Below are 23750 nucleotides of genomic sequence, written 5' to 3'. Positions count from 1 at the left end.
GGAAGGTGACGAGAAAGAAACAAGTACTGTAGTAGTAAGACGTGTTTTGTGTGTGAGGTTTAAAGTGTACCTGGCAGCATTGCCTTCAAGATAAAGGAACAACCGCTCAGATTTTTAGGCCAGTCTGCCAAACAGTTGACATATTACACATTTTTGAGCATAAAGGTTATCAAGTTATTGTCAATCAATTTATTCTATAGTTTGAAATTCTAAACAAATGTAAAATTTTTCCAATAACTCTCACTCACCCAGGACTGCTTGCATCTGATTTCCAACTTTGACCGAATTCATTGTCCGTCTGGGCCAGAGTGCCATTGGGCAGAACTTTGTCATCTGCTGGGTTGCCATTGCGATTGCCACACATTCCACACACAGTTTGGTGATAATCTGGACTCAGTCTGACTAGCAGTCTACTACGACCATCAAACTGGACCACCAGCTCTCCTGAGGCATTCACAACCACAAATCCTGACTCTCGAGTCAGCTGTGCCAGGGAGCCAACCTGTATGCTGTTTGCATTGTTATCTTGACCATCAACCTACAAAAAACAGAAGAGGTAAGCAAACATGTTTATAAACTGAACTCCAAGAACATGTACTTATTGACTGTACCCTTTTGTGCACAATCAGAGAAGTTCTGCAGTTTAAGAGGTACCTTGACTCTCCTGTTCTGTCCAATGCTGATGTGGCTTTGAACTCCTCCCTGAGAGAGCCACACATCCACAGTGGACACAAACGACACAACTAAGTTGCCACGGTGCCTGTTAGCTGCTACTATGCGGAAGGCCAAGGCATCATCACTCATGTTGCCACAGGTGTGGGTAATCTCATAAGCACAGGTGCCCTGGAGTTGGATATTTAGAACATGTTTAAAACTTGTGTTAAGATGGTGAAAACATCTCTTTCAGGATTTAGGATCACGCTTTTGGTTTCCTTTTTAGATTTCTGTACTGTTTGTTCTACCTGAAAGTGAGCCACAGCCCCATCAAAGGTGAAGTAGTGAGGGTCTCCCCAGACTGTGCAGGTTGACTTTTGACCATAGCAACCCCGTCGGCCATCTTTGACTGAGCATTCCTGACTTGGAGGGCAAGAGGACTGGATACAGCGAAGGTCATTGGGGGCAAAACACTCACAGCGCTGCGAACAGTCTTGTGTCCAGAACTGTTCTCCGATCTATCAGACACAAATAACACTGAGATTTAATTTACTTGCTAATAGTCATGAGTTAATAAAATCACTGTGTGAGACACATGCCATCCTCTTGGTCAGGTTCTACTTACTTCAAAGTAGAAGCCGTCATAAAGACAGCCACACTGCTCCACAGGCACACAGCGCCCCCCGCTCCTCACAAATCCATCATTGCAGAAACAGCCCTCAGCACACGTCCTGTCACAGCTGGCATCAATGCTGCTGGCACAGGTGTGCCCACACTCTGTACCACACAGATCGTAGTGGCTGTTTTCTGGACACTCCATTTCTGTTGACATGGGTATGGTTTTATCACTTTTCAAATATTCTAATCCACCAATCAAACCACAAATTTAATCAGTGTAAGTCGGGTCCTAGAGACTTACGGCAGGTGGAGTTTTGTCTCCAGGGGTAAACAATGACATTTTTCTCTTGGCATGCACTGACGTATGCTTCCATTGCACGGCAGAGGACTTCGTTTCTGTCCCCAGACAAGCACACGTCAAACACACAGTCGTTGAAGAATTGCTGGGGATCCACATGGGAATGGCAGAAGCTCAGTGGTCCATTGCTAGCTCTGAGTAGCTCACACAAGGCACGGGCTGTCGAGTCATCTTGGCACACTGGGCAGGAGTTTCCACATCCTCCAGTACAGGGAATGCCATCATCAACCTTCCAGTAGTCCCCAAACTCAGAGACAGGGAGGGCAACAGAGCCTGAACTGCCATTATGGACCGTGAAGTCATCACCCTGGAAGCCGTTGAAGTTACCACACAAACCGCATGTAGCTCCACTGTAGTTGGATGGTACTGTGATGTCCAACACCCACCGGCCGTCATAACTGACAGTTAGACCAAAGTCTGTTTTCACAAATGTGTGAAGCCCATTGGCGTATACCGACACTCTTCCCTGATCAAGAAGAATCGGCAAGTTTCTTGTCTCCCCATTCACCTAAGTCAGAGGTATATAGGATGTTATGTAACTTGTTTTCATAAACTCTCTTTAAACTTCACTTGAAGAGGGTTAAATACCAAACAGGTGGTACATTACAGGTAGATGCAGGTGGTAAATTACAAAGCAAGCACAGTATCTCTTGTTCCACTGTTCTGACTTATTGTTTTTTCTAAAACAAATTGGCTCAGTATACTTCAAGCACAATATGCAAACTTCAAGCTGTTTCAGAAACTTGTTCTACCATGGTGGACGAAGAACATTGTCCAGTAGCTAAAGATGATCTGAAAAAAAGACCTGAATTTGATCCTTACCTGCACAGTCCCCTGGTTGTATTTTGAGATGTACACGAGATGTCCAGACACATTGACGTAAACAGCCACAGTGATGGAGACCTGCAGACCATTCCATGCCTCGTTCCTGGCCTCTACCTGAAAGTGAGGTAGATCTTGTGTTCCATTGCAAACTGATGCCAGGACGTAATGACAAGAGCCCTGGAAGTCAAAGGTGCGTCTGTCGAAGGAGGTGTAGTGTGGGTCTCCAGAGGCCGAGCAGGTGGCCTCAGGTTTGGGATGGCAGCCATACTGTCCATCCACGACTCGACAAGACTCCTGAGCAGCACAAGAAGAGGCGGTGCATTGTGACTGCCCAGTAATGCCATTACATTGGCACTGGAACTGGCACTCCTCGCCGTACCAGTAGCGCTCTCCACTCTGTCTGTAACGCCCGCCGTGGTGGCAGCCACAACCCGTGGGTGGCACACAGCGATCCCCACTCAGGAGGAACCCGTCATTACACTGGCACCCCTCCTGGCACTGCTGGGTGCACAGGAAGGGGAAAGACAGGCTTGGGCAGGAAGCTGGGCAGGACGTACCACATAGGTCATAATGGCTGTAAGTTGGGCAGGTTGCATCTATAACAAGGAATGACAGATCAGTCCATTTCAAACTTATTTCTTCTGCTATATTTATTATAATATGTTTTAAGAAGTTGGGATTAAAATGAATTTCACTCCCTTACCACAGTTAGTGATGTTCCTCCATTCCCCAACTATGATGCCACTCTGTTGGCAAAGCAGGGAGAAGCCACGCAGTGCCTCGCACAGTCCCTCTCGAGCACCTTGCGACCTCACTAGAGTCTGGACACAGTCTTCAATTTGGCTCCAGGGATCAAGACTTGCTTGGCACTGGCCAAAAGGCCCATGTGCCCATCCCATGATGCCGCAGAGGTCCCTAAACTGGCTGGTGTTCTGGTAGTGTCCGGGTTCCCAGACCTGAGGTTCTACACAGTGTGTTGACAGGGAGCCATCTCTCCAGCTGTCCCCAAACTGCTGAGAGTCGTTGAGGGGAATTCCAGTAGGGGAGAAGAAGTCGTCATGAGGGTCTCCATTCAGATTTCCACACAGGCCTCCTAGAGTGCCGTTGTAGTTGCCTGGAGCGGTGATGCGGATGACGTGTGGCCAGTCAGCTCTTACCAACACTCCAAAGTTGGTCTCTATGACAACACCCATTACACTGCTGTGGTAGATGCGAATATGACCGGGGCCGACGCTGAACGGAAGGCCCACTGTTTGCCCATCCACCTGATGGGAGAACATTAGGTTTATACTTGCAGATGTGTATCATGGTATTGGAAGTGTAAAACGTTGTTGTATCAGACACACTATTTTTATATCTCTATTTTTTTAAGGGTGTAAACATAGATCCTGTACCTTAGTTGTGCCCCCCTCTCCCATCTCCACCGAGACTTGTGTTCCTTCTGCTTCAAACTGCAGATGTCTGACAAATTCTCTTGGGCCTGTGGGAACTTTCTCAACAGTTACTTGAAAGTGAGGTAATTGTGATTGTCCCCTGACCCTAGCCAGTGTCAGACTACAGGCACCTGGGTAGTTGAAGGTCTGTCCATCAAATGTGCGGTAGGACCCCAAGCCCTCCACCCAGCAGGTGGAGTAGCTGACAGGTCTGCAGCCCCGCACACCACCATGGACCCCACACACCTCAAGCTCATTGCAGCTGTGTGCCTGGCAGGTCATTGACCCTTGAGTACAGTGGCAACGCCTACCACAGTCCTGGTCTAGCACCACTGTCTCCCCAGCTGTGTAGTACCGCCCCTCGAAGGTGCAGCCACAGTCATTCTGCCGAACACATTCCCCACCGCTTAGGACATAGCCAGCATTGCAGATGCAGCTCTCCTGGTTGGGCAGAGGGCAATTCTGGGGGGAGTTGGGGTTGCTGCAGGTTGCAGGGCATCCAGTTCCTTGAGATTCAAAGTGACTGTTGGCTGGACAGGGGATTTCTGTGGAAGCAGAAAGCAGCAAGCAGAATGCATTAAATTCCTGTCAAAACCACCTTTCCAACATGAAGTGTTTACTGGTTACAGAAGCAGCACCCACCACAGAATCCCGGGCTTCTCCACTGGCCCAACTGGATGCCCTCTTGTTGGCACTGGGCAGCGTACACATTGAGTGCTTGGCAGAGGATGGGCTGGTAGCCATCACCCACACACAGATCATACACACAGTTTTCTACAAAGGTCTGTGGAGACAGCCCAGAGTGACAGGAGGCAAACGGACCGACACTGTTGCTTAAGATACCACAGTGGGCCGTGTTTCCATAAAGAGTCCTTTGACTATCGGTACAGGCAGCACAAGCAAGTCCTGCACATCGCACGTCCTGGCAGCTAGGATCAGTGTCCCCTTCCGCCTTCCAGCTGTTAGCAAACTCCACGTCTGAGCTCACAAGCTGCCCAGCGCGGGTTCTGAAGTCATCATGAGGGTGGAAGTTGAAGTTGCCACACAGGCCGCAGGTTGCGTTCTGGTACTCATAGGGTACTGAGATTCTAACATGGTGATTGGCATCGTAGGTGACCAGCAGGCCAAAGTCTGTACTCACAGCCACAGAGAAACCTGATTGGTAGACTCGGATGGACCCTTGTCGGAGGGTAAATGGGGTCGTCACAAAGCTACCATTCACCTGAAGGAGATTACTACCATTAATATGACTTGAGCAGTTTGAACTTAAAATATATATTTCATGTCTGGGGGTATTTGGTATGCATTCATGTTGTGCTTACCATTGCTTGGTACTGGTTGCCTTTGACAAGTTCAATTTCCTCATCATAAACCCACACTCTAACAAGACGAGTCCAAGACACATGTGTGCTGCCCCGATGTTCATTCTTCCCTTCAATCCGGTAGTACGGCAGTCCATTGCCACAAGCCTAGCAGACATTCAAGAACATTAAGCCTTGAGCTCTAAACAAATACAAAAATATTAATAAAGAAACGTAATGAACTCATATCTTTAAAGGTATCTTTAACTTTATAATACCTCTGAGAGGATGTATGTGCAGGTTCCCTGGAAGTGAAAGAGTTTCCCATCAAAGGTGTAGTAGTGGGGGTCTCCAGAGATGGTGCAGGTGCGGCGCTGAATATTCTGGCAGGAGTACTGGAAGGATGCTGGACGACACGCCTGGGAGAAGCTGCAGGGCTGCTGCTGGCACTGGAGGAGGCCTCCACTGACGCAGGTGCATCTCTGCTGACAGGTGCCATCACTCCAGAAAGAGTCCCCCACCTGCACAGAAGAGTCTGAAGGAGATCCAGCACAATTAAAAACAAGTGTTTTTCACCAAATATTATGCTATGTTGGTACCAGTGGCATGAGGTTATGTAAAGTGTTACAACCCCCACATCAGGCTCTGTGCAGTCAGTGCACAGGCAGTGCAGGCCTGGCGATATCAATTAGTCATTGTACACACCTGTCGATGGGATATGGCTGGGTATTTATGGATGTGTACACTCTCTCTGTTGGGCACTAACTTTTCATTTTGGCCATTGAAGCATATTCTCTTACACCATCTCTTACCTAGACGTTTGATTGGATATAGTATACGCTGTATTTATGTTTTGTGATTGCTTTAAGGTTACAAAAATAGAGTTATCTTTAATCATGTTGTCTGCTTCCTTAAGGTTACAAAAATATAGTTTTCTTTAATCATGTTGTCTGCTTCTACCCTTATGTGATGGTTTAGAATCAGCTGTAACAAAAGAGTAGGTCATTAAATTTAAGTGTAAATACTTCTTTATGGTTATGGATGTCATGCTCATGTCGATTAACAAAATTACCAACCGAACTATTGAAATACCACTGATACATTTGCAATGTATTGGACAGGTTAGGGTTAAGATAAACACTCACTTTTGAAATGACAGCCCCTTAGACCATGGTCAGTTCTGAACACCCAACGACCTGGTGTGTTAACATTGCTTGTGAGCCTTATATTTGTAATGTTGCTCATGAATGATCCAGGAATTGAAAAATGATGAATGGAACTAACTGTGTCATAGCCAGCCTGAAAGCAGAATGAAGTGAATGTGAGGAAGACAACCACCTTATTTCTTTTCCAAAGCATTTAATCCCGCAATGAATGTAATTTTGTAGGCTTACCTGGACATTCCATTGAGTTGGGGCGATGACTCCATAGTTCATCATAACAAATGTGTATTGACTCCCTGAGATCAGAACCACTTGGAATGATGTCTCCTAAAACATGATATTGCATTTTTATGGAAAAGTTTCATAATGTATTTCAAAAGTGAAACTTACACACATTCTAGATTCATCTACTGTAAGTACAGTACATTCTAGATTTATCTACAATGTATTCATGTATATCAGCTGTGCAGACCACTTTAGAAAGTATCTTTTTAATTTTAAAATACATTTGTTTGACACCTGCACTACATACCACCATGGACTAAACACACTTCCAGATCTTTGTTTCCCAGTCTTTCATTACTTTGATTTCTGACTAGAGGTCTGCTGGTATTGGTAATTTAATTGACACAGGAGCATTGTGTATCACACATGCTCCACAGCAACGATAACACAGAGCTGCCTGCAGATGCACCTGCCTGTTAATCGGTTTAATATGTTAGTTGGATATAAATATACCAATTAATTGGTCTACCTCTATTTCTGACAAACATCCACTTTATTTAATTCACAGCTGAATTATTACAGTTGCTCTATAGGTATCCCCCTGTCCCTACGCAATCTTATTCAGGTGGTCCAAAACTGCTATACTGCTGACTGAGTCCAGTTCAAGGTCCTTAGGATTGTTTTTAAAGCTCTTAATGGGCAGTCCCCTAGGCTGCATTCAGACTGCCATCCAAAATCCGATTTTTAGCCCATCCAGATTGGAATCGCATGGTGCTTTTTTTGAAGTCTGAACAGTGACAGATCACACGAAATCTAATTTTTGCAAAACGGATTCAAACCACATCCAGTAGGTACATTCATTCACACATTCACATTCATATCAGATATGGACAGAAACGTCTGAACAGCTCCGAACACTCAGATGTCCATGACGTGACCTTACGTGACTTCACGCGCCTGATCGCCCATCTATTTCAAGTTATGGAGCTACAATAGGCCTATGTTACGGCTATGTCTTTTGACCATGTTATATTAAAATTTGACTAAACAATACTCAGTGCTAAACAGTGCAGTACAGTTTCTGCTCTGTTTCTATGGAAGTTGCAAGAATCCACGTTGTTCTATTAAATGTCGTTAAATAATTAAATAGCCTTCCAACAGTTTGAAGCGAAGCTTGCCACTGATTGTGTCTGTCGCGCAAACGCATGCATGCATGCAATGAACGCTTATATCAACACTTAGTTCTGTGGCTCTGTTTTATTACATCGAATAAGCAAGTATTTCCTCCTGATGGCAGACATGTTTGTTTTCGTTGCTACAGCAACCTGTCAGATCGGTTGATAATGTGGCCCAGTCTGAACAGAGCCATATCCGATTTGAAAACTTGCTAAAAGCAGTGTGGACAGTCAGCCTGGATATGAGAAGGAATCAAGATTCGTCTGCAGTCTGAACGCAGCCCTAGTTACATCAATGACCTCATCCATCTACACCAAATCCCCAGGTCTCTCAAAGCCATGGATAAAGCTCTTCTCCATGTCTCCCGGTCATTGCTGAAACAAAATAGTGACAGAGCCTTTGCAGTTACAGTGCCACAACTATGGAACCGATTTCCCCTGGACATTAAAAGCGCTCCCTCCATTTTTGCTTTTAAGGCTAGGCTCAAAACTTTTTTATCTGGGCTTTCCCGGCTTCCTAACTCTCTGTCCATTGCCACATCTGTAACTCTGTCCATGTCTCCTGCTGTCCTTCCTGTTGATCTATGTGTCTGCTGTTGTGGTCTCTTACTGTATTATTTGTCTACTTATTCTTTATTTTATTCGTTTTACTTTGTACAGCACATTAGTCAGTGAAAGCCGTGTTTAAATGTATTTTATAAATACATTTTGCTCGCTCACTTACTATTTTATAACATGTTTGTAAATTACATGCACACACACAATTACATTTGGTGTATGTGTATAATTGAATGACCTACTGTATCATTGAGCCAGTACGGCACTTTGTCCCATGTTGCAACAAAGACCCAGGAGGCTGAGAAGATTATTCCAGGGAAGTACTGGTTAATGTCTGTAGTGGCTTGCTGGAGAACACTGCCGTTGGTGTACTGTCGGTAGGATATGATGCCATTGGCTCGGTTGTCCATATCTGTCCAGAACGGGGCAATGATATCTCGGTGCCCATATCCCGGGAATTGGTAAGGATACCATCTGTACCATGGACTGTCAAAGGTGAGGTCACCATTGTTATTTACCTGCAAGAAAATGATGTGGTTTTATACTCATTCATAGGGCTTTAGCCCTATTCGCACGGGATTAGTATTACCTGTGGACCTTTGGTGATTTGTGATAATTGCGGAGAATGTCTGAGATCTTAGTCCCGTGCGAATGTGCCATGTCTGTAATTTGTAAAGTAAAAATTCCGCCGCAAATTACCTACTGTATTTCGCCAAACACAGACGTCCGGTGATAATACTAATCCCGTGCGAATCTGCATCTCAGTGATTGCTATTGCAATTGCATATCTTTTCTACTTTGTGCGTTGTTTTCGGACGTTAGCATACGACATATCCGGGTGTAATGTCAGTGAAAATAGAGTAATTTACAGACTTTGCTTATCCCGTGCGAATGCGCTGCAAGTAACACAGAGGTGGGGCGATAATTTGAAAATGACCAGAGGTCCACAGGTAATACTAATCCCGTGCGAATAGGGCTATTCTTTATTTTCTACATTACACAGTTCTAAAGACATCAAAACTATGACATAACACATATAGCAGTACTGTGAAAAAGTATTTGCCCCTTCCCGATTTGTTCTATTTTTGCATTTTGTCACACTTAAATGTTTCAGATCATCCAACATCTTGAATGTTTATTCCTGACACTTTGGTTCTTTGTTTCAAGAAAAGGCCTTGCATCTCCCTCAATTGTTCTTTGACTCTGCATTTTGAGGTTTTATTGGTAGACCATCAGCTTTGTAGTGATGGCGAACTGAAGCTTTCTGAACCAGTGAAGCTTTCAATCCAATTGTATCGAAAAAAAGGTCCAGTACTCAAAGCTTCAGAACTCTATTAGGACATAGAGGTGAAAGTTTAGGATAGCATTGTGTCACAAACTGTTAGCACCCCCAGTATGAATAGCCTAGGCCACACCGCTGAGCATCGAAAACCATCCATTACTTTTTGAGTTATCCTGCTAACAAACAGACAAACAAACAGAGACAGACAGACAGAGAGACAGACAGACAGACAGACAGACAGACATACGGTCCCCGATGAAAACATAACCTCGTTGGCGGAGGTAATAAGGAGTTGTGCAAAGGCAAACAGCAGTAACTGACATATTATCAATACCACCATATAGATCATTAACTGAACACCTTCATTAAAGTCTAATGATCATGGCATTTGTTTTAGATGAATAGCAGACACTACTAATTGTACAAGAGGTTTGCATAGCCTTGCCCAATACTTTTCCACAGCACTGTATATGATTAAAAATAGGCCATACATGATAAAAATCCTTTGTGTCTACCCACAAATGTCTGTTTGTATGTCACTCCAAAAAATGTAAATGGTTGAAGCAGTTTGATAGGAGGGGAACTCCCATCAAGTTCACGGTTGTTCACGTAGTCTCCAAGTCCATAGGGATAGAATATAGCTGTAAGGAAGAGACCTTGTAAATTAAGTTATCTGTCTTGTCACAGCTCTTAATCTGTTTTTGTCATAACAGTTAATCATCAGAAAGTAAGTAATAATGTCTGACAAAGTCAAGTCAGACCAATAGCCTACTTTGTTGTGAATTTAAATCAATTAATTTTCAATTTACAGGGTCACCAGTGGATAAAATAAAAACTTGAATTCAAATTGATTGATTAAACTTTCACCAAATCCTGTCAATCAAATTACCTTTCTTGTCAAAGCAGTTTATGAGTGCAGTTTTTTGTTCTTTTAAACTATCCAACTATTTAACTGTTCAGCCATTCCAACTGTCAGTTGTCACTACTCACTGACTATGACTCCGACCAACTTTTTTCTGACCTCCATTATTGTACTACGATTATATTTTAAAGAATATTCAACAATATTTTTCTCAACAGCCATTTTTGCATTTTCATGTACTGGTAATTCCCTGGAATTGTATTTTCTAGTTACAGTGCATGAAAATTCACTGTACTGTTTTCCCTAAGCTTGTTATTATTACAGTGCAGGAAAATGCGCTTTACTGTTCTTCCTAGACTTCTTATTACTGTGCATGAATATGCATTGTACTGTTCTTCCAGAGTCGTCTTATTTGACTTCTTCTAAAGCAGTTAATGCAGCCTTAACCCTTTATGAAAACTGTTGCGTAGGTCTTACTTAGATGTGGGCTTTGTACTGTATTTTTCCTCTTTGTAACTTTTATACTTTTTAAATGAAAAACTATTAAAAATGTCCCCACAGACTTAACATTGGGGTGATTACACTACATCAAGCAATTAGAAGGCCAGGCCAGTTGTTCAGGCCACCTGCAGCAACTGTCTGTCTCAGGTTTTAAGCTGAAACTGTTTCAAGATAAAATTCCTCACTACAATAATTCACTATGAAATACTGTAATGTAACCATTAAAACTACTCAACTATTTAACTATTCAGCCATCCTACAACTGTTTTGAAATAAAAGTCCTCACTGGCAAGTTAGCTAGTTGGCAATGTTAGCATATCAACATCCATTAAACTACACTATATTGCCAAAGGTATTGGGTCACCTGTCTTGACTCACATATGAACTTAAGTGACATCCCATTCTTAATCCATAGGGTTTATCATGTTGGTCCACCCTTTGCAGCTATAACAGTTTCAACTCTTCTGGGAAGGCTTCTCACAAGGTTTAGTTGTGTGTTTATGGGATTTTTTTTTACCAATCTTCTAGAAGCGCATTTGGGAGGTTACACACCAATGTTGGATAAAGAGACTGGCTTTCAGTCTCTGCTCTAATTCATCCCAAAGGTGTTCTATTGGGTTGAAGTCAGGACTCTGTACAGGCCAGTCAAGTTCATCCACACCAAACTCATCCATGTCTTTATGGACCTTACATATTGGAAGAGGAAGGGGCCATCCACAAGCTGGGCTTGGCTTCTTCGTTTCAGTGAAAGGAACTCTGAATGCTTCAGCATTAACCAATTTTGGACAAGTCCATGCTACCAACTTTGTGGGAACAGTTTTGTGGATGTCTCGAAGGCGCCTGGAAAGATCTGAGCAGCTTTGCATCACGATCAATTTAGAATGTCTTATTCTGATCTTACAAACGTTGTTTGTAACTTGACAGTGAAACCTTATTTCACTGTTTAGACACATTCAAGTTCTACATCTGCTGGAAATTGTAATGGAACGTAAAATGGAACGCACTTAAATTAAGCTGTTCAGATCTTTTCCAGGCTTCTTGGAGATGTATCTGTGCTGACAAGAGTGCTTTCCTTAGTATAAAGTCCTTTGAACATTTGCTCTGCAGGCTGGTGCCTTAACATCGCTCAATTCTTGATGGCATTGCATTCTCAACATTTCTAAGAAAAAGAGAAGATCTGCGCACCGGAGAGCTCCCAATAAAGTTTGTTTTTATTTACTCAGTAACGTTTCGAGCCTTTACAGCCCCTCCTCAGATGCACTCTTTTGTAAATTATCCTCTGGCCCTCCTGTTACCTCAGCTTGCCACCATTCACTCTTCATTAACATTCTCTACTGTATGTCCAGTTACAGCCTCTGTTTGTTCTTGGTCTTGGATTTTGTGAAATAAATGTCTAAATATGTGACTTATAGTCTGGTGCAATTTTTATATGTTTTTTTCCTCTTCATGGCCCTTTTTTGGACTGATGCGACTTATACTCCAGAACAACACATAGTCTGGAAAATACATACATTGGAAGACTTCACTATACCCACTGTTGTGGAAAATACCACTACTCAAATACTACTAAATGTAGCACTGTGGACAAAAAGGTACATCGCCTACTACTATCTGCAACAGAGACAGGGGGTGATGGGATGCGTCTTTACAAGATATGAGTCAATATAGGAATAGCCTCCCCTGAGCTAATAAAAAAATGTATATTAACAATCACCCTGTTGTTGCTGGCAAATGGAATAATGCAATGATCAGTTTGACATTTGTTTTTGTTTTTTCAACAATCGCTCTCGCAGAAAAACTTGGCAGACTAGTAGCTACCTATGCATCAGGGTATCTGGAAATAGTTTGATTAATAAACTTTAGGAGAAAAACATATGACAAGAATGCTCACCAGGTCCTTTTATTTCTGCTGAAGTTGACACAAAAGCAGTTGTGGTCTCTTCGGTTCTTGTTGTTGTTGGCTCTGGAGATGTTTCCGCACTACCTGATGGAGATGTTACAGTTGTTTATGATAAGGGGCTCATCCACTGAGGAAAAGGAGGACAATCCTCCCTAAACTTTTCAGGGAAATTAAAGTAATAACATCTATATACATTTAACCAACACACATGTTAGAACAACAAATTACTTTTTAAACACAACATCACTGAAATCTATTAAAGGGATAATCCGGAGTGAAATGCACTTTAGAAATGTTAGTAAAGTGTTGTTAAAACGTTGCTAGCTGCAGCAGCGACATTTCCGGAAAGGTACTGACTTGATTAAATTCATTCTGGACTCTCTATCCGACCACATAAAGACGTGGGGATACTTCGGTTTGGCTTTAGGGACCCTCTACTCACTACCACGTAAGTGTAGTGTTGTTTGGAACAGTAGAAGAGGTATAAAAATAGCGTTTTGTAGCGGCGAAAGGACACGCCCCGGTCACTTCCAGCCTACGAGTTTTGGCTAAAAACGGTGAGCTCGAACTTTCTCAAAATACATCCGAATGACATGATTTTGGTGTCAACTCAACGTATGTACCCCCAATAGTCCGAAAAATTGATCTAAAGTGCATTTCACTCCGGATTATCCCTTTGAGTTCCTGAAAATGACCTCTACCATAATGTAAAGCCCGGTATAGGAGGCTACCAGGCGTCAGCGAGCACCCTCATCTAAATTTGCAGCAAAGTTCAGATCATGTCATTATCTGAAAAAGTTTTCAGGCAAAAGACTTCACATTTTATGTGAATGAAAATTTCTACCTACAGTATTCCACATGTACATTTGTATGCTGTATGTGTTGATACTGACTGTGTAACAATCTTGTGAAATCAGAAGAAAAATTGCAGACTATTTTCAGACGCCCACATTGGGCTCCCCATCACACAATTTATAAACAAAATGTTTGGCAAATGACTACATCTATCTACAGATGTGTTTAAGCTGTCTTTCAAAAAGTAATTAAGAGGTGTCTATATTGCATTTTTGATGGAATCATTGTAACACAAAATTAAAAAATAATACATTTGGATGACAGAGGTATGACAAGCTATGCTAACTAAATGAACGCATCTCCAGAAAGAGTATGAAATGGGCTCTCAGACTATGGCTACAGTTATTGAAATTTTATTTTTGAAATATTGGTCTATTACAACAATTAGCGTTGTTTTTTTTGTGCTATTATTTCATAATTTCATAACACTTGTCTTATTCCTAAGTACCAGATGTTTATGTCTGAAACAGTTACACATTTCATTTTTGATTTACTTGCTGGATGATGAACTAATTCAATATTTCCTGTATTTCCTGAATAAATTGCTGTCACTATGGTGAGGATGGAGTAGGAGATGGAAACAAATTGACAAGCGATTTATTTTTGCAGAGAGGAAGCGCAGGACTGGGCAGCAATCATATTTTGTACCACTCTAGGCCTACATCTAGTTTAATATGCCATTAAATCATAGCAATAAGCTTAAATGTGGGCTTAACACCCTCACTCTCTGCACAATCACCCCACCCAGCAGCATACCTTCCTCTTCTTCTAAAAACTGCCACTGTGCTGAAGTTGACCCAGAAGCTGTGGTCTCTTCGGTTCTTGTTGTTGTTGGCTCTGGAGATGTTTCCGCACTACCTGATGGAGATGTTACAGTTGTTTAAGAAAAGAGGCTCCTCCATTGAGGAAAAGGAGGACAATCCTCCCTAAACTTCTCAGGGAAATTAAAGTAATAACATCTATATACATTTGACCAACACACATGTTAGAACAACAACAAATTACTTTTTAAACACAACCTCACTGAAATCTATCAAGTTCCTGAAAATGACCTCTACCATAATGTAAAGCCCGGTATATAGGAGGCTACCAGGCGTCAGCGAGAGTACTTTGGATGACTTCACTAGACCCAGTCATTTGAATTATACTCATTGATCACACCTCTTTTGCAGTAGAAATAGAGCGCAGACACCCCTGACTAATGTTCACTCTCAAAGTCTGGTGATAAGGCTAATGAATTATGGGGGTCATTCCACCTCAGTTCAACAAATGCCTTATGCTTGACCATCTCAGATTTGCTTCAAAATTGTACCAGCTAAAGAGTAACCATTTAAACTAACTTAGCCACAATATTAGCTTGATACAGTATACCTAATACATCCAGAGAAAAACATTTTCGCCACATTTTGGCACATTTGCAACCCTCATCTAAATTTGCAGCAAAGTTCAGATCATGTCATTATCTGAAAAAGTGTTCAAGCTAAAGACTTTTTATGTGAATAAAGATTTCTACCCATAGATTTCACATGTACATTTGTATGCTGTATGTGTTGATACTGACTGTGTAACAATCTTGTGAAATCAGAAGAAAAATTGCAGACTATTTTCAGATGCCCACATTGGGTTCCCCATTACACAATTTATAAACAAAATGTTTGGCAAATGACTACATCTATCTACAGATGTGTTTACGCTGTCTTTCAAAAAGTAATTAAGAGGTGTCTATATTGCATTTTTGATGGAATCATTGTAACACAAAATTAAAAAATAATACATTTGGATGACAGAGGTATGACAAGCTATGCTAACTAAATGAACGCATCTCCAGAAAGAGTATGAAATGGGCTCTCAGACTATGGCTACAGTTATTGAAATTTTATTTTTGAAATATTGGTCTATTACAACAATTAGCGTTGTTTTTTTGTGCTATTATTTAATAATTTCATAACACTTGTCTTATTCCTAAGTACCAGATGTTTATGTCTGAAACAGTTACACATTTAATTTTTGATTTACTTGCTGGATGATGAACTAATTCAATATTTCCTGTATTTCCTGAATAAATTGCTGTCACTATGGTGAGGATGGAGTAGGAGATGGAAACAAATTGACAAGCGATTTATTTTTGCAGAGAGGAAGCGCAGGACTGGGCAGCAATCACATTTTGTACCACTCTATGGTAGGCCTACATCTAGTTTAATTTGCCATTAAATCATAGCAATAAGCATAAATGTGGGCTTAACACCCTCACTCTCTGCACAATCACCCCACCCAGCAGCATACCTTCCTCTTCTTCTAAAAACTGCCACTGTGCTGAAGTTGACCCAGAAGCTGTGGTCTCTTCGGTTCTTGTTGTTGTTGGCTCTGGAGATGTTTCCGCACTACCTGATGGAGATGTTACAGTTGTTTAACAAAAGAGGCTCCTCCATTGAGGAAAAGCCACCCTAAACTTCAGGAATTTTCAGAGAAATTAAAGTAATAATCTACATACATTTAACCAACACACTTATTAAAACAACAACAAATTACTTTTTAACACACTGTCCCTGAAATCTGTCAAATTGGAAAATTACCGGACGGAGGGTCTTCCTCCTCAAGATCTCCTATTTGATATAAGATCGCCTATTGTAAACCTTCCAAATCCCAGTGGTTTGTAAGATGACATGGGCATGAATGGCATAAGGAAGGAAGCTCCTCCGTCTAGCCAGAAGTTCTAGATTAAGCGCCTTCATCAATGAACCAATCAGTTGAGCTGACTGTGCTGCCAATATCCAATCAGAATCAGAGGGACTGTACCGTGTCAGAAGTTGTGATACTACAGGAAAGACGAGTTTATGGGGATCGAAAAAATCAACTAGGCCTATTCATTTCAGTTGCTTGGATGTTAATAAAGCAAACTTTTTACTGAGCAACCAACGTTGTATAACTCATTGACATGCAGGGTCAGAACGGTGTATTAAAAAAAAGTGTATAAAACTTTAAAGGGATATTCCGCCATTTTTGGAAATACGCTCATTTTCCACCTCCCCTCGAGCAAAACAATCGATATTTACCTTGTTCCCGTTCATCCAGCCATTCTGTGAGTCTGGCGATACAACTTTTAGCTTCAGCCTAGCATAGATCATTGAATCGGATTAGACCATTAGCTTCTCGCCTGCTAGCTTCATGTTTAAAAGTGACTAAGATTTCTGGTAATTTTCCCATTTAAAACGTGTCTCCTCTCAAGTTAGAAAGTGCAATAAGACCAACTGAAAATGAAACCTGCCGTTTTTCTAGGCTGATTTGACATGGAACTACACTCTCATCTGGCGTAATAATCAAGGCAACTTGCAAACGTACCATAGGCGCAGTGATATCTTACGCAGCATCTGAAAATAGTCCCCATAGACAACAAGCAGTAGTAGTGCCAGTAGCTGCAAGTTGCCTTGATTATTACGCCAGATGAGAGTGTAGTTCCATGTCAAATCAGCCTAGAAAAACGGCAGGTTTCATTTTCAGTTGGTCTTATTGCACTTTCTAACTTGAGAGGAGACACGTTTTAAATGGGAAAATTACCAGAAATCTTAGTCACTTTTAAACATGAAGCTAGCAGGCGAGAAGCTAATGGTCTAATCCGATTCAATGATCTATGCTAGGCTGAAGCTAAAAGTTGTATCGCCAGACTCACAGAATGGCTGGATGAACGGGAACAAGGTAAATATCGATTGTTTTGCTCGAGGGAAGGTGGAAAATGAGCGTATTTCCAAAAATGGCGGAATATCCCTTTAATGGCAGCGCTAGGGTGGGCTTAAAGTAGAAAGAGTTTCCATGTTTGTATCTGTACTGACAGAATTCGCCAGATTTCTCCTTCAACCCTCATTCTCTGTACACCCCCAACAACCCTGCAGCACACCTTCTTCTGCTTCTTCTACAGTCACCAGCCACCACTGTACTGCAGTTGACACAGAAGTAGCTGTTGTCTCTTCAGTTGTTGTTGTTGTTGGCTCTGGAGATGCTGCTGTAGTTACTGTTGTACTCGATGGAGATGTTGAAGTTGTTGATGATGTTACTGCAGTTGACACAGAAGTAGCTGTTGTCTTTTCAGTTGTTGTTGTTGTTGTTGTTGTTGTTGGCTCTGGAGAGGCTGCAGTAGTCAGTGTTGCTGGAGATGTTGCAATCGTTGAGAAACCTACAAAAGTACACATGGCAAAATGTTACATACTGGTGTTTTAAATTGAGAAGTGTAAAACAAATGTGTACACTTTTTATCGAAAGGTTTGAAGGCTTTTGATGTTATCTGTGTGTGCAGGAGAGGCAATGTTGCAGTATAATTGCAGTACATGTAAGGCTGTACAATTAATTGAATTTCAATTTTTTTTATCTCGATTCTGGCACCAAACAATCACAAAAATAGTACAATCGAGATTTAATTTTTTATTTTGCCACATTACTCGACACGCCCTCTCAGTACACAGGCCACTTTTTTTGCATGTGTGTGTGCTCGTGCAGTCAGTAGCATCAAGAACCATGCTGATATTGTTACTAGTATTCTCTGCTAAGTTTGTTATTATCACTGCCAATCGAGGCGACCAAACCAAACTACTCAGAGAATTTATGGGAAGATGCCTAATCTAACATTAGAACATGCAAGAAGAGAGTTGGTGAGAGTTATACTTTAATTTGGGAGAGTGCAGCCTGATAGCTCATGCTAACTTGGGGTGGTCAAGAAATGGGCTATATACAGTAGCCTATAGGCCTACTAACGTTGAAAGTTTTGCATAGCTGCTTTAGATAGATAGATAGATAGATAGATACTTTATTGATCCCCCAGGGGAAATTCATTTACGTTGTTTAAGGAGCATTGTGTAGTATTTCATTAGCTAAAATCAATTTCTTCATTCATAAATGTGTCCTCATTGGTGTAAAATTACCTCTGCCAAGATTTGACTTCTCCTCGTAAGCGAAGGAGATGTATAGGACAGGTAAGTCCTTTTCATTTGTCTTTTTATCCATCCCCCCTTCTTTCTTCCGGTCATAGCCCCTCCTTCTAATTAATTTTGTGAAGGAAACAGGGACAGAATGATGGAGGAATGAAGGAGAGACCAACGAGAGACAAGGGCTGTGTCTGAAACATAAGTACACACACTGGGCAGTGTGCATTTTCCGGAAGTTACGTCAGAATAGACTGTCCGAAAGTCAAGCGCTCTCACTAGATTGGTACTTCGTTTGGCGTGATTTCCAAGAGTGCATAGATGCATCTTTTTTGGCCTCAGATATCCCATAATCCATTGCGCAGCGCAGGTCAAGCTCCACACGTCATGCAAAACGTCAACACACCCCCCTCCCCGAGTCAGGTGACGCCAACTAGTTTGCGTTGTCCAAATGTAGGTAGGGACACATACTGAGGAGTAAGCTAACTGAGACGCTACTGGAAAGAAGGTACTATCCAGCGTGCACGCTTGACTTTTGGACACGGCCAATATGTCCTGCTCACTCACACATCATGTTTAAGAGACGTCAATTACTGGTGATGCAGCGCATCACCTCTTAGTCTAGAATAAACAGACACTAAAAATGTCATATGAACATGGACTCTTTCCAATTATTGACACTGATAATGAGGTAGTGTTTGATGGTTCTCGAGACATGAACGAATACTACTACTGAAAAACAAAAAAGTACAGAATCTCAATTACCTCACTTCTTGTGGGTGTGGATAATGGTATGTATACAAAAGTTGTTTGTCTTATGGAGGTACATACACCTACCAAGTTTGGTGGGTATAGTTGAACGTACATGTATATGCCAACAACATAGCAGTGACATAAGGGGGCGCTATGGAGTGCCTGGGCCAAAAGCAAAGAATTGTTATTGCTAAATTACAGTTTTTTACGATTGTTTACACACTAAAATATTTCTTTTCACACAATTCGCAAAATTTTACTCCAAGGAGCAAAACACCTCCACAGATTTGCACAACATTACACACAATGTCTGCTTCACCCTTTTTTCAAAACATTACACACAGTGATTTGTAAAACTCTACACACATTTCCACACCTTAGACACAGATAAGGATTGTGAGGTTACTTCCTTGTCAATACAAAGCCCCGGATTGCCAATGACTGCACTAATGAACGAATTGGATAATCACATCCACCAGGTGTGTAAGCACACATGTGCAAAATTGAAAACGCAGCACTCAGGTGTGCTATACAGTCTTGTTGCTTTTGCAGTAGTTGCTCTTCAGAGTCAAAGTGTATGTACTTTATGCAGTAGTTTTTGTTTGTCTACAGATTTTATTTGTTCAATTGATTTCATTGTTGGTTGATTACTGTAACTGATTATGGTTAGAAATATTGTAAGTATTGAAAGAGATACTTGAAATATTCAGTCTACAGCAGTCTTCAGTGTTGTACAGTGCAAGTGCAAGTTTATAGACCTATGTACACTTTCCCTATGTCGAACTAATCATGAAGAATGTTGTGGGTTTGTCACTATTTTTTGGACATCTAAATGATCCCTTACATAACAATGTCTGGGCAAAAATCTAGCACATGCTATTTCCTAATTTTTCTTTTTACAAATGCGTTTTGCATTTATCACTGCAGTGTGAAACTGGCTGCAATAGTGTCTGATCATTGAGGACTGTGTTTGTTAAATGACAACTAATAGCATTTTTACAAATATGTGTATATGTTTTGACTGAAGTGTGTATGTTTTGACTGAAGTGTGTTTGTTTTGACTGAAGTGTGTTTGTTTTGACTAAAGTGTTTCATTTTGCAAAGAATCTAGGAATTATGCAAAATGAGTGTGGCGTTTGGATACCTGTGCTTAAATTTTGTTAAAAAGAACTCGGTTTGAAAAATTGTGTGTAAGCAATTGGAAAAAACTGTAAATCTTAACAATGGCCATCCTTCCTGGTTTAGTCTGCATTGCTTCAGCCATGTTATCAGTCATGCTTCAGTGAGTCCCAAATCTAGTCATGCTTGGTGAAAGGAGATATGAGAGTAAAGTCTGGATTTGTGCCAGCAGGTTGACATTCCTTCTCTTTGTGTTTGTTCTCAGAGAACAAAGCAGGCAACACACAAACAAAGATTAGAGGGATAAGTAAGTTAATCCTTCCATGCCAGTAACCATTTGGACTGTGTTAACAATAACAGTCATGTTTATCTAGAAACGATTCACTGAGTGAATGTGAGTGGATTAACAGGGAGGGGTTAGTATTATTTTCTCGTCTTCCAGAAGAAAATGACCCCTGGAATGCCAGAGTTTGCGCACTCATAGGGGAAAGCAGAGCAATGGAGCAGCAGTTTGTGTTCTCTCTCCTGTTTAAGCTGAAACAAGTGAGGCTTATCTTCCCCATTTAGACTATTATCTCTTAAAATTAGAATCAGAATATTAGAATTACCATAATTTACCGTCTTTCAACTAAGGTTTATACATTGATCTAACAAATGTTCAGCCATGATGTTAATACATTTGGGCGGGCTACACATCATTTCTTTTCTTCATTCTTGTTTTGGATTAAAGCTCTAACTGATTCTGTTTCATTGGGCCACTGGGTCCCTTGTGAGCACTCAACCCAAAATTGAGTGGTTTCATACATGCCATGGATAGCTTGATGCCAGTAACTACCTGAAATGTAATATTTTCAGACAAAAGTTTTTTGTGTTTAATAAACTGCGGTACATACAGAGATGCGGTCAATACCTGATTGTATTGTTGCATAGAAAACTATTATTGCGTCTTATACTTTCATGTTATTACTGGACTTTCTAGTTTTAATGAGGAACTATGCAAGGTTGGCGATTTCTTCGCTGTTTTCTCGTTTTACGCTTGCAGGTTTCTCTGCAGAGCTTTCCCTACAGCTTTAGTGGGTATATTTGACAAGACTCCTCAATTGGTTAGTCTGCCTTTTCATGAGCATGATCACGAGGCTGCGAGACTTTCTGTGTGACAGTGCACTGACCTGCCAGACCAAAGTTGCAAGGGTGGTTTTTCCGCTCACAGACGCTAGTGGAAGTGAAACGGCCACCATTCAACCCGAAAAAAGGCATTTAACCATTCCAATGACTTCGGAAGCTGTTTAATTAAAGTAAATTAAGCTAAACAAAATTGCATAGTTCTCCTTTAAGAAAAACATTATTTGTGTAGACTCATCAAAAGACTGATCATGTGTCAACTGACACATTGTATTTATTATATTAGTCGTAAGATGATTGTATAAGTAGCTGTTCATACTTTATGCATGTATGTATACACTTTATGGAAAAATAAAAAAAAAGCTTAAGTCTAATTGAATTCTGAATGTGTTGCCTACCTTGTGCTGCTGAAAGGCTGACACCTGTTTATGAAAAAGAGCATAAAATGTTAGCACCAGAACATTAACATAACCATATAATGTTATAGCACCAGTGGAATGGCACAAATCAGTGAAATTTAATGTTACATCTGTTGTGAGTGGAGGAATCTGCCTTACCCATCATCAGCATTACTGCAGATAGGACACACACATAGACAGTGAAGCCCATGGTGACTGCTGCACCTGGTCTCTCTCACAAGTAAGACAGGGAACACTCTTCTCAGCAGCTGATATCTGCACAGCAACATCACATCCACAAAGACAAAATAATGCTTAATTGCCATTCAATACCTTAGCATTAACAATTCTCAACACTTTTCTTGGAGGCACAAATGCAATCATGTGAAACAGTCTCAGCAGTAATAAGGTAGTAAAAAAGTAGAGAACGCAGGCTCTGACAAACAAGGACAAATGTGACCCTGCAAAGCGAAACCAGTCGTTTCGGTAAAATTTACAAAATTAAGTTATTCTGCTCACGTGAACGGCCATAAACTAAGCTTTCCAACGATATATATATCGAGGGTATTACACAAATTATCGCTAAGCTAACCGCATCCAAAGTTGACCCTGCCATGATGCCAGAAGAGGAGAAATCACCTTTTTAAGCAGTGAGTGGACAACTGGAATGATTGCAAATGTGTTGAATCTTCGCCGGGTTTAACAGTCAAGATGTTTTTCCGTGAAATTAGTGCACGATATGAAACTGTAGACTGTATACTGTCGAATTATGCAAAAACGTGAAATTGAGCATTTTAACCCGGAAGTTTGTTTATTGTGGATTTTCTCAAAATAACGTTGTGCGCAAAGCGACTGATTTTGCTTTGAATGGTCACAAACGCTTCGGGCCTAGCCCATCATCAGTGTCTCAAATTAACTTGAACTTTTCTTGGAGTAACGCACCGGGCACAACCAAGATTATTAGACAAAAGGCGCAGACGCCATCTCAACCTACGTCAGCAGTAATAAGTACCCATTGATTAGTCTATGGTTTACTCACCAAAGGCTGTACTACTGACTGTTAAAGCCATTGTTTTAAGTACTCAAAGCCTACTTGCAAAGATAAGCTTCTCTCTATTAGCATTGAATCAAAAATGCAACAAAATGGTCAGATATCGTCACCATCAATTTCACCTCTGCAAACATTATATACGATTAAAATCAACTCAACTATCCCAAAAATTGCATCAAAAATATACTCAAATACATTGTACATCTTACGTAATGTGGTTGAGGTTGTGCAGAATAATATGATGTCAACGCTCTTGTTCTTCTCTCCTGGGTCTCTGCTGGATCAATGACATCTGCTCCCATCTATCTCATTTATATATGGGCTGATGCTGTTTACTGGCTACTATTTCGCACGCAATCTTCAAACCAGTTCTACTGATTTTTATAGGTCTCCCATAACCCTCTCTCAAATATTCACTTCTCTTCCTTGATGCCTTGACCGGTGTCAGATGAATCTCTGAGTAACCTAGATGTGACCTGGAGGCAGCGACGAGAACTATTGGCAAATCCAGCTTTTAAAGTTACATGTAGAACAGAAAATGTATGAACAGAAATCTGCTCATTAAGAGTGACATGAGGGGACGCAGGCCTCATTGATGTAAGCACAAGCCACAGCTTTTCATGAAATAGAAGATTTAAAGGATATCAAGCATCACTGAAACCAGTTATCTGCCAATTGGCAGCAGTT

At 41.2% G+C, this 23750-nt stretch overlaps 1 protein-coding gene across 5 annotated transcripts in view; it reads right to left on the bottom strand.

Moving 5' to 3' along the window:
- Nucleotides 1-23408, bottom strand: part of LOC134077005 (alpha-tectorin-like) — a 28893-nt gene extending 5485 nt beyond the window's left edge. Inside the window, exons 1-23 of one of the 5 annotated variants that reach the window (XM_062532345.1) lie at nucleotides 23273-23408; nucleotides 22172-22288; nucleotides 22013-22036; nucleotides 19458-19535; nucleotides 17603-17878; nucleotides 15994-16095; nucleotides 14467-14568; nucleotides 12847-12939; nucleotides 10112-10233; nucleotides 8553-8828; nucleotides 6584-6679; nucleotides 6335-6488; nucleotides 5468-5724; nucleotides 5211-5357; nucleotides 4531-5110; nucleotides 3850-4433; nucleotides 3159-3720; nucleotides 2453-3051; nucleotides 1574-2138; nucleotides 1280-1476; nucleotides 963-1172; nucleotides 655-843; nucleotides 249-538 (exon numbers count right to left, since the gene is read on the bottom strand). In XM_062532345.1, coding sequence (XP_062388329.1) covers nucleotides 249-538; nucleotides 655-843; nucleotides 963-1172; nucleotides 1280-1476; nucleotides 1574-2138; nucleotides 2453-3051; nucleotides 3159-3720; nucleotides 3850-4433; nucleotides 4531-5110; nucleotides 5211-5357; nucleotides 5468-5724; nucleotides 6335-6488; nucleotides 6584-6679; nucleotides 8553-8828; nucleotides 10112-10233; nucleotides 12847-12939; nucleotides 14467-14568; nucleotides 15994-16095; nucleotides 17603-17878; nucleotides 19458-19515 — 5459 coding nt within the window. In that variant the 5' untranslated portion in view covers nucleotides 19516-19535; nucleotides 22013-22036; nucleotides 22172-22288; nucleotides 23273-23408. Of the gene's footprint in view, nucleotides 1-248; nucleotides 539-654; nucleotides 844-962; nucleotides 1173-1279; nucleotides 1477-1573; nucleotides 2139-2452; nucleotides 3052-3158; nucleotides 3721-3849; nucleotides 4434-4530; nucleotides 5111-5210; nucleotides 5358-5467; nucleotides 5725-6334; nucleotides 6489-6583; nucleotides 6680-8552; nucleotides 8829-10107; nucleotides 10234-12846; nucleotides 12940-14466; nucleotides 14569-15993; nucleotides 16096-17602; nucleotides 17879-18620; nucleotides 18733-19457; nucleotides 19536-22012; nucleotides 22037-22171; nucleotides 22289-23265 lie in introns of those variants that run through there. The other 4 variants (XM_062532343.1, XM_062532344.1, XM_062532342.1 and 1 more) reach the window with 4 other exon arrangements.
- Nucleotides 23409-23750: the final 342 nt, after the last annotated feature.

The sequence above is a fragment of the Sardina pilchardus genome, chromosome 3 (assembly GCF_963854185.1).
Source record: "Sardina pilchardus chromosome 3, fSarPil1.1, whole genome shotgun sequence".
Taxonomy (NCBI): domain Eukaryota; kingdom Metazoa; phylum Chordata; class Actinopteri; order Clupeiformes; family Clupeidae; genus Sardina; species Sardina pilchardus.
The sequence above is the reverse complement of the archived record's forward strand: the minus strand, read 5'-3'. Positions and strand labels throughout refer to the sequence as shown.